General features: G+C 47.4%; 1 protein-coding gene across 3 annotated transcripts in view; it reads left to right on the top strand.

The window, feature by feature from the left end:
* Positions 1-16,066, top strand: part of LOC116544934 (cytochrome P450 4F22) — a 47,320-nt gene that overhangs the window by 18,065 nt on the left and 13,189 nt on the right. For all 3 annotated transcript variants that reach the window (XM_032271533.1, XM_032271532.1, XM_032271531.1), the window contains 5 exons: positions 4,106-4,250; positions 12,272-12,325; positions 12,446-12,573; positions 12,781-12,902; positions 15,357-15,624. In XM_032271533.1, the coding sequence (XP_032127424.1) occupies positions 4,106-4,250; positions 12,272-12,325; positions 12,446-12,573; positions 12,781-12,902; positions 15,357-15,624 (717 nt within the window). The remainder of the gene's footprint in view (positions 1-4,105; positions 4,251-12,271; positions 12,326-12,445; positions 12,574-12,780; positions 12,903-15,356; positions 15,625-16,066) is intronic.

The following is a 16,066-nucleotide window of genomic DNA, read 5'->3' as shown; positions in this document are numbered from 1 at the left end:
TCTATAATTTTAGAGTTATCACTGCAGCAACAGGTTCCTTTACCTCTGGAGTTTGGAATCCCAGGGTAGGGATGGAGGTGGGGAGGGGAACACGTCCTATTCCCAATGTGGTTCCACTCTTCTCCCTTGAATGCTGTGGTCCCAGGTCAGGACTCTTACCCTTTTATTGCATGGATTTTTTTTTTTTTTTTTTTTTTTTTTTGAGACAGGGTCTCAGTCTGTTGCCTAGGCCAGCCTCGAACTCCTAAGCTCGAGTGATCCTTTGGCCTCAGCCTCTTGAGTCCTTTTTAATTTTGCAGATATGTGCCATTTATTTTTCCAGGCAAATATTAACTCCTTCCATTCTCTGGACAATCCTAGGAAGTAGGTCCCATGACTATCCCCATTTTGCTTGGAAGATTACTGAGGCACAGAGAGGTTAAGTAGCTGACCCTAGGTCACACAGCTTGTAAGTGGCAGAGCTGGAGTTCAAACCCAGGCTGTCGAGCTCTAGCCTCCCTGCTTTTAGTTCTACCCTCTGTTGCCTCTAGTTTCTGGATGAGATAGGCTGTACTTTTCTTTCCTTTCCTCTCTTCTTTTTTTTTTTTTTTTTTTTTGAGACGGAGTTTCGCTCTTGTTACCCAGGCTGGAGTGCAATGGCGCGATCTCGGCTCACCGCAACCTCCGCCTCCTGGGTTCAGGCAATTCTCCTGCCTCAACCTCCCGAGTAGCTGGGATTACAGGCACGCGCCACCATGCCCAGCTAATTTTTTGTATTTTTAGTAGAGACGGGGTTTCACCTTGTTGACCAGGATGGTCTCGATCTCTTGACCTCGTGATCCACCCGCCTCGGCCTCCCAAAGTGCTGGGATTACAGGCTTGAGCCACCGCGCCTGGCCTTTTTTTTGTCTTTTTTAGAGACAGGGTCTTTCTCTGTCACCTAGGCTGGAGTTCAGTGGTGCAATCATGGCTCACTGCAGCCTCTACCTCCTGGGCTCATGGGATTGTCCTGCCTCAGCCTCCCAAGTAGCTGTGACTGCAAGCCTGCAAGTGTATGCTCCAATGCCCAGCTAGTTTTTGTATTTTTAGTAGAGACGGGGTTTCACCATGTTAGCCAGGCTGGTCTCAAACTCCTGACCTCAGGTGAGCCACTGCGCCAGGCCTCCCTTTTTTTTAATTCTACTCTCTGATGCCTCTACTTTCTGGATGAAATAGGCTGGACTTTTCTTTTTGGACTTTTCTCCTTCATTTCTTCCATCCCCCACCCCTACTCAGGCCTTATCCTCTACTGCTGGTCTACGGTTCAGCCTCCTCCTTGAGTTTCTACCTTCAGTTTCATCTCTTCAGTCCATCTCCCATCCTGGCTCCAGAGGGATTCTTGCATCCAACCACATCCCTGACCCTGCTCACACACCCTCCATGGCTCCCTGTTGCCATTCGGAGAAAGGCTGGTGTTCAAGGCTCTTTTGGCTCCAACCTCTATCCTTCTCCCTTACTTCACCATCCCTTCCTAGCTCCATAAAATCACTTCCCACTCCTGTAACAAAGCTCTCACCTCCAAGGCCTTTGCCCAAACTGCACCCTCTGTCCAGATAGGCTCCTCTACTAGATCAACTTCTACTCATTCTTCATGCCCCATGTCCAGTGCCCTTACTCTAGAAAGCCCTCTCCAGATGTGATGGTTGTCCTAAAGGGTGTGGCCAGGCTCTAGAGCCTGGAGGAGGTGGCCGGGGCCAGCTCTAAACCCAGCCTTGACACTGTCCGTCCAGCCCAGCTCCTAGGCCCACGGGGCTGGGTGAGGCTGCAATTGAGCCTTGGGTGTGGACACGATCAGGGCTGAGCCTGACAGAGAAGGAGACACAGCTGCTAGAAAGGAGTTATTTGTTGGTTTACTCGTTTGGCAATTGCTGAGCCTTATTGCTGGCTAGGCCCTGGGTTAGCCTGCTTTGTATCTGAGCTCTCCTCTAATTCTCACGGCCTGTGAAATGAGGATGGATCTGTCCTATTTCATGGATTCACACTTTTATAGATTTGAGCACAGAGAGGTTAAGTGGCTTGCCCAAGGTAACACGGTCGCCGAAGGTGGGTTTGAACTTGGATTTGTCTGAGGTTGAGCCTGAAGCTTTCCTGCCTCATATAGCAGTTTGAGGACGTGCGGTTTTATAGCTAGGTGGCCTGGGTTCCGACACTAGCTTTGCAGATGATGCCAGAGCTTGCCCATATTCCTCTTAACCCATTTTTGGATGCAGTGGCCTGACGTCCAGCTGCCAGCTCCTGCATTTTAGGGGCTTTCTCTGGTGGCTGGAGCTCACTCTGCAAATGAAATAAAGGCTGGGTACAGTGGCTCACACCTTTGCAGTCAATCCCAGCACGTTGGGAGGCCAAGGCAGGAGAACTGCTTGAGCTTGGGAGTTTGAGGCCAGCTTGGGCAACATAGGAAGACCCAGTCTTACAAAAAATTTAAAAATTAGCCGGGTGTGGTGATACATGCCTAGAGTCTCAGGACCTGTCCTGTTGGTTCTGTGAACTTGGGAATTAATGCCCCCAGGAGTGACCCTCAGCCAATGACAGATGGGTATTGGTGCATAAATACCCCAGCTCCCTCGCCCTCAGGTGGGATGACTCTGAGATGCAATGCGCTACTCTGTCCTCCCAGCTCCCCAGTGGGACCAAGCTCTGGTTGCCCTTGGGGGTAACTTCCTTGACACGTCATCCTTTACTGGCTGTCTTCTTTTCCCATTTCACCACCCACGTTTTTGGGGATCACCCCCCAAATAAACTACCAGCCCTAGAACCCTTGTCTCAGGACTTCATTCTGGGGGAGCCTAAGCCAGAGCAGCCACCAACTTAACTTGTAACTTCAGAAAAGCCATTCGACCTTGCTGAGCAAAAATAAAATGAGGAAAATAATAGCAACGGTCTCGTAGGGTTCCTGTGCCAAGTAAATGTACCAATACATGAAAAGTCTCCACCACAGGGACCAACACAGTACAGACACCTGTATGTGGTGAACATAACAGCAACGTCTTATTACTCACATAGCAAGTACTTGATAAATGTCAGCCATGACCATCTGTGTGTCTATCATTACTATTTTTATTTTTTACTTATTTATTTTTTTGAGATAGAGTCTCGCTCTGTCACCTGGGCTGGAGTGCAGTGGCATGATTTTGGCTCACTGTAACCTCCGCCTCCCGGGTTCAAGTGATTCTTCTGCCTCAGCCTCCTGAGTAGCTGGGACTAAGGCACCTGCCACCACGCCTGGCTAATTTTTTTGTATTTTTTAGTAGAGACGGGATTTCACCGTGTTAGCCAGGATGGTCTTGATCTCCTGACCTTGTGATTTGCCTGCCTTGGCTTCCCAAAGTGCTGGGATTACAGGTGTGAGCTACCTCGCCCAGCCTTATTTTTATTTATTTATTTATTTATTTATTATTTAAAGATGGGGTTTCATCATGCTGGTCAGGCTGGTCTTGAATTCCTGACCTCAGGTGATCCGCCTGCCTTGGCTTCCAAAGTGCTTGGATTACAGGCGTGAGCCACCACGCCCGGCCTCTTATTTTTATTTTTTAAGAGACAGGGTCTTGCTCTTGTCACCCAGGCTGGAGTGCAATGGCACAATCTCTGCTCACTGCAACCTCCGCCTTCCTCTAGGGTTCAAGCGATTTTCCTGTCTCAGCCTCCTGAGTAGCTGGGATTACAGTCACCTGCCACCATGCCCAGCTAATTTTTGTATTTTTAGTAGAGATGGGGTTTTGTCATGTTGGCCAGACCTGTCTCAAACTCCTGACCTCAGGTGATCCACTCGTCTCAGCCTCCCAAAGTGCTGGGATTACAGGTGTGAGACCTTATGCCCAGCCACTATTTTTAGTTATTGAACATCAGCTATGTGTCAGGCCCATGCTGGGGCTCTTGCTTTGCTATTTTGTGAATCCTTTCTATTGGCCTCAGAGGGAGAGTTGGTTCTTCCCCATTTTTCCGATGAGAAAATGGAGGCCCAGGGAGATGCAGCCAACTGCCTGAAATCATCACGTAGCACCACTGGGCTTGTTTCGTGACTAGAGGAGATGGCAGGGGGAAGCTGGGGCTGGACACCTCCTCATTGCTCCTCCCTTATCTCTTATAGTACCTTCCAAATGAGGCAGGCCTTCAAGATGAGAAGAAGGTACTGGACCGCATGCACCATGTACTCTTGGTGTGGATGGGACCCGTCCTGCCACTGTTGGTTCTGGTGCATCCTGATTACATCAAGCCCCTTTTGGGAGCCTCAGGTAGGTTGGCTGGGCCTCAGAGCAATAGGTGAGTCCTCAACTCCCAGAGCCTACCTGAGATTCTAGGCAGGTGGGATATCCAGAGGAAGGGTCATTTGAATTGGGCTTTGAAGGATGAATAAGAGTTTGCCAAAGCAAAGAATGGCAGGCCAGATTGTGAGGACAGTATGGGCAAAGATGTGACAATGACTGAGTTCCAGGAACTTTGAGGGAATGTCCATCCACCTGGCAGTCAGAGCCAAGCATGTTTCGATAGGCAGTTGTTCCTTATGGGTTTGTTAAGTAAGTGTTGCCCGATCTCTGGCCATGGCACTCCCATCATTTGATTCTTACATTCTCATTGTGGCCATCACTCTTGGTGACTCAGCCTGCAGCCTGCTGTCATCACTCGGGCTGACTCTGACTGGCAGGGAGGGAGATGTGGAAGAATTGCTTCTTCCTTGTGCAGTCCATACCTATCCCGGGATGTGAAACTCCCAAGTGTGCTTGGCAAGCTCTTGCTCAGCCTTCAACACCCAGCTCCAATGGCTGCCTCCTCCAGGAATCCTTTAACTTCCCAGACAGACCCATTCTCAGTCCTAACCCTTTGGGCCTGGTATGTCTCTGTCCAGCTCTATCTTCCTCATGAGCAGGGCTCTGGATTCTCAGTGTGATGCCTTGTGTACGTGGTGTATTCGTGCGTTCTCACCCTGCTATAAAGGTCTGCCCTAGACAGGGTAATTTACAAAGGAAAGAGGTTTAATTGACTCAGAGTTCCACAGGGCTGGGGAGGCCTCAGGAAACCTACAATCATGGTTGAAGGGGAAGCAAACACATCCTTCTTCACATGGCGACAGGAAGAAGTGCCAACAAGAGGCGGGAAAGCCCCTTATAAATTAATCAGATCTCGTGAGAACTCATTCACTATCATGGGAACAGCAGCATGGGGGTAACTGCTCCCACGATTCAATTACCTCCACCGGGTCCCTCCCATGACACATGGGGATTATGGGAACTACAAGATGAGATTTGGGTGGGGACACAGCCAAACCATATTATCTGGGCACCTCCAGAGGCATCAGGGGACATTTGATGAATGAGCTCCAGTAGGTCACGCATGGTGACTCACACCTGTAATCTCAGCACTTTGGGAGGCCAAAGCAGGAGGGTTGCTTGAGGCCAGGAGTTTGAGACTAGCCTGGGCAACATAGTAAGACCCTATCTCTCAAAAAAAAAAAAAAAAAAATTACCCGGTGGCCATGATGTGCACCTGTAGTCCCAGCTACTTGGGTGGCTGAGATGGGAGGATCACTTGAGCCCAGGAGCTTAAGACCAGCCTGGGTAATCTAGCAAGACCACATCTGTACAAAAACATTTAAAAAATATTAGCCGGGTGTGGTGGTGCATGCCTGTAGTTCCAGCTACTGAGGAGTCTGAGGTGAGAAGATTGCTTGATCCCAGCAGCTGGAGGCCGCAGTGAGCTGTGATTGCACCCTGCACTCCAGCCTGGGTGACAGAGCGACTTTGTCTCTTAAAAAAAAAAAAAAAAAAAAAAAAAAAGTGGGATGGGCGGGTTCCAGGAATATTAGGATCTCTGGACCCAGCTTTATCTCTACAAACACACATCTGAGCACCATCTCCAGGGCTGCCACCCAGGAGCTGTGAAAGAAGAAGCTGCCATCCTCCACTTCCCCAGTTATTCCCTCTCAATGCCTCTTTGTCCCCCATTAATACATTTGTGAAGGGATGACGGTCCCCATGGAATAAGGGGAAAATCTAGACCTTGGAAGGGAGAAGTGGCTTTTCCGAGGAATGAGTCCCAACTTGTGGGAAGAGCCCTGGGCCAGGACTGAGGTGGGTTGGCTTCAGAGTCTGGCTTTGGCACATGCTTACTGTGAGACCCCAGCCATTTAGCTAGCCTCTCTGGGTCTCAGTTTTTGATCTGTGAAATGAGTGCCGTTGTGAAGGCTGAATAATATAATGTGGATAAGAGGCCATGTGCAGTGTCTCATTTCCGAAATCTCAGCGCTTTGGGAGGCCACAGCAGGAGGATCACTTGAATCCAGGAGTTCAAGACCAGCCTGAGTGACAGAGCAAGACCCTGTCTCTACAAAAAATTTAAAAAATTAGCCAGATGTGGTGGTATGTGCCTGTAGTCCCAGCTACTCAGGAGGCTGAGGTGGGAGGATTGCTTGAGCCCAAGAGGCTGAGCCTGCAGTGAGCTATGATTGTGCCATTGCATCCAGCATGGGCAACAGAGTGAAATTCTGTGTCTAAAAAATTTTTAAAAAGCTAAAAATAATGTGGATAGGTACTAATAAGGGTTTTTCTTCTTCTGCCTTTTAAATATATTTTTTTCTTTCTCTTTTCCTCTTTCCCTTCCTTTTCCTCCCTCTCCTCCTCCTCCTCCTTCTATTCCTCTCTTTACTCCTCCTCTTCCCCCGTCCTCCTTCCTCTTTTTCTTTTCTTTTTTTGAGATAGTCTCGCCCTGTCACCCAGGCTGTAGTGCAGTGGCGTGATCTCAGCTCACTGCAACCTCTGCCTCTCGGGTTCAAGCGATTCTCCTGCCATAGCCTGCCAAGTGGCTGGGACTATGGGTGTGCGCCACCACACCTGGATAATTTTTGTATTATTATTATGATGATGATTTTTTAGTAGAGACAGGGTTTCACCATATTGGCCAGGCTGGTCTTGAACTCCTGACCTCAAGTGATCCTCCCGCCTCAGCCTCTCAAAGTGCTGGGATTACAGGCAAGAGCTAGGAGGCCTGGCCTCTCTTTTTCTTCTTTCTCCTTCCTTGTCCCTCCTCCTCCCCCTCAGGGCAGCACCATCCTGCCTGGTTCTGAGACTCCAAACAGACAAAGGAGTAGGGGCTGGCAAGTAGTAGATGCTTAAGCCTCTTGCCCTCCCCTCCTTTGGGCGAGGCAGGGAATGTTCTGTGTCCTCCACCAGAGAAGCCAGATAGGGAACTCCAGGATGGAGAGGGTGGGGCTGTGAGTCAGCCTGGAGTGAGGCCTCTTGGCCCCAGGCTGCCCCTGCCTGCAATGACACAGATCAAGCTCCAGTCACGGACTCCACCCCTGACCAGGACCTCGTGGGGCCACACCTGGGAGTAGCTTGCTGCTCCGAGCTTGGAGGTGCACAGCCCTTGAGCCGAGAGGTGGGCCCAGCTCCTGTTGGAGCCTCCGTTTCCCCATCATCTTATAGGCCTTTGGTCTAGGAAATTTTAATGAGAGAAGGTAGGTAAACATGCTTTATAGAAAACATCATGATATATGGGCATATAATTATAGCTTGCTTTCACATAATCTTTTTTTAACGGAGGTAAAATTCATGTAACATACAATTAACCATTTACAAGTGAACAATCAGTGGTATTTAGTGTATTCACCATATTGGGTAACCACCAGCATTCTCCAGTTTCAAAATTTTTCATCACCCCATAAAAAACTCTGTACCCATTGAGTAATCATTTCCCATTTCCCTCCTCCTCCCGTCCCCTGGTAACCTTGAATCTGCTCTCTGTCTCTGTGGATTTTTATTCGGAGTACATCATAGAGAGGGAATCATATAAAGTGTGACCTTTTGTGTCTTTTTTTTTTACTCAGTATAATGTTGTGTTGTTGAAGTTCATTCACGTTGTAGCATGAATCAGTTTCTTTCTTTCTTTGTTTCTTTTTTTTTTTTTTGATACTGGGTTTCACCCTGTCACCTAGAGGCTGGGGTGCAGTGGCATAGTCATAACTCATTGCAGCCTTGAAGTCCTGGGCTCAAGCGATCCTCCTCCTGCCTCAGTCTCTTGAGCAGCTGGAACTGCAGGCATGCACCACCATGCACAGCTAATTTTTATTTTTATTTTTGTAGAGATGAGTTCTTGCTGTGTTGTCCAGGTTGGTCGTTAGGGATGAATTCATTTCATTGTATGGATTTTTTTTTGCTTATCCATTCATCTGTCGATGGACACTTGGGTTGTATCTACATTTTGGCTGTTGTAAATCATGCTACTATGGACATATGTGTTCAAGTTCTGGGGTTGACACATGTTTTCGTTTCTCTCTTGGTAGATACCTAGAAATAGAATTGACAAGTCATATGGTAATGCTGTACTTAACTTTTTAAGAAACCACCTTGCTGTTTTCCACAGCAGGTGTGCATTAATTTTCTACGAACAGGAAACTCAACTATTTATCTCACAAGTTCTTGATGCCAATAAATAATCATTTTAATCATAGTCATAAAAATAGCCAACAGTTGGTCAATTATTTATTTACGTATACATGTGTTTAATGAGCACCTACTATGAGCCAGAAACACAGGAGTTTGTTGGGATGCCATGAGGAAAGATTGTTCTATTTTCACCTTTGGCAGTGGTAATATGTCCAGGCTTACATATCTAGTTAGTGGCAGTGCTGGGATTTGAACCCAGACCTGGCTGGCCCAGAACCCCAGGTCTCAAACACAGTGCTATGAATCTTTCTGAGCATGAGCTTCTCCTTGCTGGAACCATGTAGGAGCATTTCATACACTGTCTCATCCATGGTAGGCATGACCACCTCCCCCTCTTTTTTTCTTTTTAAAAAACATTTTTCTAGAGACAGTCTTGCTGTGTTGCCCAGGCTGGTCTTGAACTTCTGGGCTCAAGTGATCCTCCTGCTTTAGCCTCCCAAAGTGCTGGGACTGCAGGTGTGAATCATGGCACCTGGCCTACCATCTCCTTTTTGCTGGAGGGGGAAACTGATGAGGAACGTGGATACAGACTTTCCTGGCATTGAGAGGTCAGGGTTGGAGTGGAGAAGGAACCTGAGGATGAGAGGGCAATGGTTCAGCTGAGAAGGGAGTTTGGAGAAGGCTTCCTGGAGGAGGTGTCCGTGAAGTGGGGCCTTGAAGGATGCCTAGGAGTTTGCCAGATAAGGAGTCCCAGATGGAAGGTCCTATCAGTGCATTGATGTAGATGTGTGAAAATTCCAGGGGAATTCAGGTGACCTAGGGTGGCTGGAGTGAAGGTGATGTGTTGGGAGGAATAGGAAATGAGACTGTCAGTTAAGCAGGAACTGGACTGCAAAGTGAATGAACTTGTACTTTATCCTGGAGTGATAGGGAGCCATGGGAGGTATTTGAACAAGGCAGCTGTTGACCAGATCTGGGTGTCAGAAAGACTTCTGTGGAGCCTATCTTGGAGTCCAGAGCCCAGAGAAGAGAGGAGGGACTAGACTTTCACTTTCCTCTTCAATGCTGCCTCCTCCAGGAAGCCTGCCCTGACTTCCAACAGCCCTCTTTCTGAGCCTTCCTTGGCACCTAGCACACTTCTACCTTCTTGGTAATTGCATGGCATGCCTCTGCTTTCCTTTCCTGCCCCACTCAGGAGCTCTTCCAGGGAGGGCATAGATCTGAGCCATCAGTGGGTCCCCAGCATCACCCAGTGTGGGTTGGGCACAGAAAGGCAGCAGAAGAGGTATACTGAATAGGGGGATGAGTGGATAGATGACGGTGCATGCAATTGGCCAATTCCCAGGGAGTGTGTCTGTGTAGGTGGCTGAGTCACATTCAGGTAAAAGTGATACTACTCGAATTTCAGGTGTTTTCTTCCTGGGCCTCTGCTCATTCAGCCCCATATCTGTTCAGTACATAGAAGTATCCATCCATCCATCCATTCACACATCCATTTATCCACTAATTAATTCATCCACCTGCTCATCCATCCACCACCCACCCATCAACTCATCCATTTATCCACTCATTCATTCATCCACCTGCTCATCCATCCACCATCCACCCATCAACTCATCTATCCATCCATCCATCTATCATCCATCCATTCATCTATCCATTCATCTATCCACCCATCCATCCACTCATCCATTTATCCACTCATTCATTCATCCACCCGCTCATCCATCCACCATCCACCGATCAACTCATCCATCCATCCATCATCCATCCATTCATCCATCCATCTACCCACCCACCATCTATCCATTCATTATTAATCCATCCACTCATCTATCCACCATCCACCCATCAACTCATCCATCCATCCATCCATCCATCCATCCATCCATTCATCCATCCATTCATCTACCCACCCATCCATCCATCCATCCACTTATCCATTTATCCACTCATTCATTCATCCACCTGCTCAACCATCCACCATCCACCCATCAACTCATCCATCCATCCATCCATTCATCCATCCATTCATCTATCCACCCATCCATCCATCCATCCACTCATCCATTTATCCACTCATTCATTCATCCACCTACTCATCCATCCACCATCCGCCTACCAACTCATTCATCCATCCATCTACCCACTCACTATCTATCCATTAGTTATTCATCCATCCACTCACCTATCCACCATCCACCCATCCACCATCTATCCATCCATTCATCCACCCACCCACCCACCACCTATCCATCTGCTATTCATCCATCCATCCATGTACTCATCTGTCCATCTACTCATCCATCCACCCATTTACTCTTTCATTCATCCATCTTTTAATCGACTTATTTATTCCTTTAATAAAAATTTATTTCATATCAATATATCAGTGGCCATCATGAACCCTCCTGTTAAGGGGCTTGTAACTGGGTGGATACAGTCCAGAGTGACTGCTGGGTCAGGGCTGGGGACAAACATTCAAGTTGAGACCACAGGATGAGGGAAGAGTGTTTGGGGCCGAGGCAGCAACCGGTAGAAAGTCTCAGAGTGAGAGAGCACGCCTTTTTTGAGGAGTTGAGAAGAGTTCTGTGGTGTGGCTGGGCATGGCGGCTCAAGCCTGTAATCTCAGCACTTCGGGATGCTGAACTTGGAGGATCGCTGGAGCTCAGGAGTTTAAGACTAGCCTAGGCAACATGGCGAGACCCTGTCTATACAAAACATTAAAAACTTAGCCACGCGTGGTGGTGTATGCCTGTAGTCCCAGCTACTCGGGAGGCTGAGGTGGGAGGATCGCTTGAGTCCAGGAACTGGAGACAGCAGTGAGCTCTGATTGTGCCACACACCCCCAGCGTGGGTGACAGAGCAAGACCCCATCTCAAAAAAAAAGTTCTATTGTGTTAGTTCTGTGATGTTGAATGGAGGGTGCAAGACAGAGGTATCTTGAGAGAGAGCTGAAAAAGGCAAATCATTCAGGGCTTTGAAAATGGGCTGGTATGTGAGGGTGATGGGTGGTGAGCAGGAAGGGGCATAGTCAGATCTGATAGTCAGATGAGATTCTCCTGGGGCCCGCATGAGGGACACACTGGAGAGGGTGAGGAGCACAGGAGGTGTGATTCAGATGGCCTGAGCTGGAGAAAAAAAGGGGGTGGGTTAGGGGAAGACTCAGGTAAAGAAGGCCATTCTGGATAGACAGCTCAGCCTGGCCAAAGGTTCAGAGGTGATCCACAGCATGTATGAGAATAGGGTTATCTGGTGTATGTTGAAGGATGAGTTAGGAGAGGCATGGAAGGGCCAGATGGAATAGGGTTTCAATGCTAGGCTGAGCCTGAACTTTTTACAAGGGCTATGGGGAGCCCTGGAAGGTATTTGAGCAGGGGAGGCTGATGTTCAGATCAGTGTTTTATGAGGCTCTTTCTTGGATAGGTGTGGAGGATGGACTGGAGGAATGCTGTGAGAGGTCAGAGCCCAGTGAGGAGGCCTAAGGAAGTCATAAGCAAGGTCAAGGTTAGAACTCGGTTTTGAGGCCTGGCATGGTGGCTCATGCTTATAATCCTAGCACTTTGGGAGGCCAAGGCAGGTGGGTCACTTGAGGTTAGGAGTTCGAGACCAGCCTGGCCAACATGGTGAAGCCCCATTTCTACTGAAAATACAAAAAAATTAGCCGGGTATGATGGTGGGCACCTGTAGTCCCAGCTACTCAGGATTACTGAGGCAGGAGAATTGCTTGAACCTGGGAGGCAGAGGTTGCAGTGAGTGGAGATCGCACCACTGCACTCCATCCTGGGTGACAGAGCAAGACTCCATCTCAAAAACAACAACAAAACAAACAAAAACTCTGTTTTAAGTCATCATTGCCCCTTTGCCCTCCACAGCTGCCATCGCCCCCAAGGATGACCTCTTCTATGGCTTCCTAAAACCTTGGCTAGGTGAGTGCCAAGTGGGTAGGCTGAGGCTGGGGCTTCAGAGAAGAGAGGGAAGAGCATGGGGTTCCTTGGAGGGTTTCAGAGTAACAGGAGAGGCCCCTAACCTCAGTATTCTGGGCCCAGGGGATGGGCTGCTGCTCAGCAGAGGTGACAAGTGGAGCCGGCACCGCCGCCTGCTGACACCGGCCTTCCACTTTGACATCTTGAAGCCTTACATGAAGATCTTCAACCAGTGCGCTGACACTATGCATGTGAGTCCTAAGGCTTTGTGGGAAGAGGGTGTCTTGGGAGTGAGGCTGGTCCAGGCTCCAGCTCCTGCTTGGGCAAGGCATGTGACATCAGGAGGCCTCACTTACTTTATCTGTAAAATGAGCTGTGGTGAAAATGCAGCGGGTCCTTGTCAAGCTGACTCCCCATCTGTGGTTTCCATGAGTATTCACCATGAATCTCTCTTGCAGGCTAAATGGCGGCGTCTGGCAGAGGGCCCAGTGGTCTCCCTTGATATGTTTGAGCATGTCAGCCTCATGACCCTGGACAGTCTTCAGAAATGTGTCTTCAGCTACAACAGCAACTGCCAAGAGTGAGTGTGACTCTTCTTGGGAAGATGGAGCCAACTGCTCTAGGGGCAAGACGGTGGCAGGAGAAAGGGAACTCCCAGGTGTTAGACCACTCTGGCCTATGGGAGCCCCGCTACTGATGGGTCATGTGGTTCCAGGAAAGTGACCATCTTTCTGAGCTTCACTATTTGTTTTTAATAAAAAAATGGACATAGTACTTCCTTCCCCATACTCACTGTGAGAGAATTAAATGAGATAATGTGGGTCAATGGCTTGGTACATAGTAGGTGCTTAGTAAATGTTAGTATTTTTTCATTCCACTATGAAGAGTGTGCGGTCTTTGGACAGTGTCCTTCCCACTTTCTGAGGCTCAGTTTCCTTGTTTGTAAAACAAAGATGACCATCTCTTACTCTCTGAGAGATGCTTTAAGGATAAAATGATGCAGCACTACCCTGGCACATAGTCGATACTCAGAGAATATTTGTTGAGTAAATGAATCAAATAACCAATGCCCTGGTTTATTCATTCATCCATCAAATATTCATTGTGTACCTACTATGTGCTTTGGCACCGTGCTATTGCTGTTGAGGACAGGGTGGTGAACAACAAACAGTCACAGTTCTGTGAAGTTTATAGTCTAAGTGGGGACATAAGGAATGAGGGAGATAATTAATACAAAGCTTGCAACACATAGTTGGTTCTCAACAACAAACGAATGTCTTTGTTACTTTAGACATTATAAAGGCATGTTCCAGTTGGATAAGGCAAAGATAGTCTTAGTAATTAAATAATTCAAGATGGCCTTAGAAATTAAATAATTAATTCATCCAAGAAATATTCACTGAGTGCCTACTATGTGCCAGCCCTGAACTAGGTGCTGGGAACACCATAGTCAACAAGCAAGACAAGATGTTGCTTTTCTAGAACTCCCATTTTAGTGGGAAGAGAGGCAGTAACCATGAACAAGTAAATAAACAAGAAAACGACAGACTGCAATAAGTGCATGAAAACAAATTCACTTCAGGACTGAGTACAGCTCCCTGCAAGCCGGCTTCACCCTTTAGTTTTTTTAAATAATAGCTTTATTGAGATACAATTCTCATACTATGCAATTTACTCATTTAAAGAATACACTTGAATTGCTTTTAGTATATTCAGAGTTGTGCAACAATTACTACAATAGATTTTAGAATATTTTCATCAACCCTCTCCCACCCCAAGAAACTTTATACACTTTAGCAATCCTTCCCCTTCCCTTTCTCCTTCAGGTCTAGGTAATCACTAATCTACTTTCAGTCTCTATAGATTTGCCTGTTACGGATATTTCTCACAGATGGAATCATACAGACTTTTGTGTCTGGCTTGTTTCACCCAGCATAATGTTTTAAAGGGTCATCCATATTGTAGCACGTATCGGTTATTTCTTTTCACTGGTGAATAATATTCCATTTACCATATAATACCACATTTTGTTTATTCAGTCATCCATCGATGGACACTGTTTCCTCTTTTTGACTATTATGAATAATCTGCTATTAACATTGATGCATAAGGTTTTGTGTGAAAATATATTTTTAATTCTCTTGACTATACACCTAGGAGCAGAATTGCTGGGTCATATGGTAATTCCATTTTAAACCTTTTGAGGAACTGCTAAGCTTTATTTCAGTGGGTTTCAACATAGTACAAAGTGTTTATGCCATTTTGCTCCCCCAACCAGTGATGTGTGAGATTTCCAATTTCTCCATAGTCTAACACTTGTTTTTTGTTGTTGTTTGTTTGCTTTTTAGAGATAGGGTCTTGCTCTGTTGCCCAGGCTGGAGTGAAGTCCAACACTTGTTATTACAAGTTTTGATTCTAGTCTTCTTAGTGGGGGGAAGTAGTATCTCATTGTGGTTTTGATTTGCATGTCTCTGGTGGCCAACTCTGTTAAGTATCTTTTCACATGCTTGTTGGTCATTTCTGTCGTCTTTTGAGAAATGCCTATTCAGATCCATTGGCCATTTAAAAATAAATTTTAATTTATTAATTATAATAATTAATCCCTTATCAGATATATAATTTTCAAATATTTTCTCCCATGCTGAGGAGTGTAGCCATTTAGTTTTAGGGATGCTGCAATCACTATGCCTATATAAAGTCCTTATCCCTCTTTGGGCCTGTTTAAAAATATACCTGGGACCAGGTGTGGTAGCTCAGGCCTACAACCAAGCACTTTGGAAGGCTGAGGCTGGAGGATCACTTGAGCTTATGAGTTCGAGGCTGCAGTGAGCTACGATTGTGCCACTGTACTCCAGCCTAGGTGACAGAGCAAGACCTTATCTTAAAAAAATAAAATAAAAAATAGAGTTAATACAGGGCTTCTCTTTGTTGTCTACTCACTGGGGAGAGGAGGCTTATTTTAGCCAAGCCATGGGTCTGGCGGTGCTATGCTAAAGGAATGAGTTGCACTCATGGCTCCCCTTCTCCCTGGCAGGAAGATGAGTGACTATATCTCTTCTATCATCGAGTTGAGCGCTCTGGCTGTCCGGCGCCAGTATCGCTTGCACCACTACCTCGACTTCATTTACTACCGAACAGCGGATGGGCGGAGGTTCCGGCAGGCCTGTGACATGGTTCACCACTTCACCACTGAAGTCATCCAGGAAAGGCGGCGGGCACTGCATCAGCAGGGGGCCGAGGCCTGGCTTAAGGCCAAGCAGGGGAAGACCTTGGATTTCATTGATGTGCTGCTCTTGGCCAGGGTGAGTCTGGGCCCTGGGGGGTGGAGTCCTGCCTGGGATGGCCTCCCCAGGAATTGCATGTACAATGATAAATGTGAAAACTCCATTTGGCATGGTGGCCCACATGTGTAATCCTAGCACTTTGAGAAGCCAAGGCGGGAGGATCACTTGAGGCCTGGAGTTGGAGATCAGCCTGGGCAACACAGGGAGACCCTATCTCTACAAAAAGTAAATAAATTGGGTGTGGTGCTGCATGCCTGTGGTCCCAGCTACTTGGGAGGCTGAAGCGGGAGTGTGGCTTGAGCCCAGGAGTTGGAGGTTGCCGTGAGCTATGATGGTTCCACTGCATTCCAGCTTGGGCAACAGAGTGAGACTCTGCTTCCAAACAAAACAAAACAACACACACACGCACACAAACACACACACACACACACACACACAAACACACACACACACACACACA

Source organism: Sapajus apella, unplaced genomic scaffold (genome assembly GCF_009761245.1).
Source record: "Sapajus apella isolate SASKATOON/1434 unplaced genomic scaffold, GSC_monkey_1.0 scaffold237, whole genome shotgun sequence".
In the NCBI taxonomy this organism is placed as follows: domain Eukaryota; kingdom Metazoa; phylum Chordata; class Mammalia; order Primates; family Cebidae; genus Sapajus; species Sapajus apella.
This window is presented reverse-complemented; position numbering and strand designations above follow the sequence as displayed.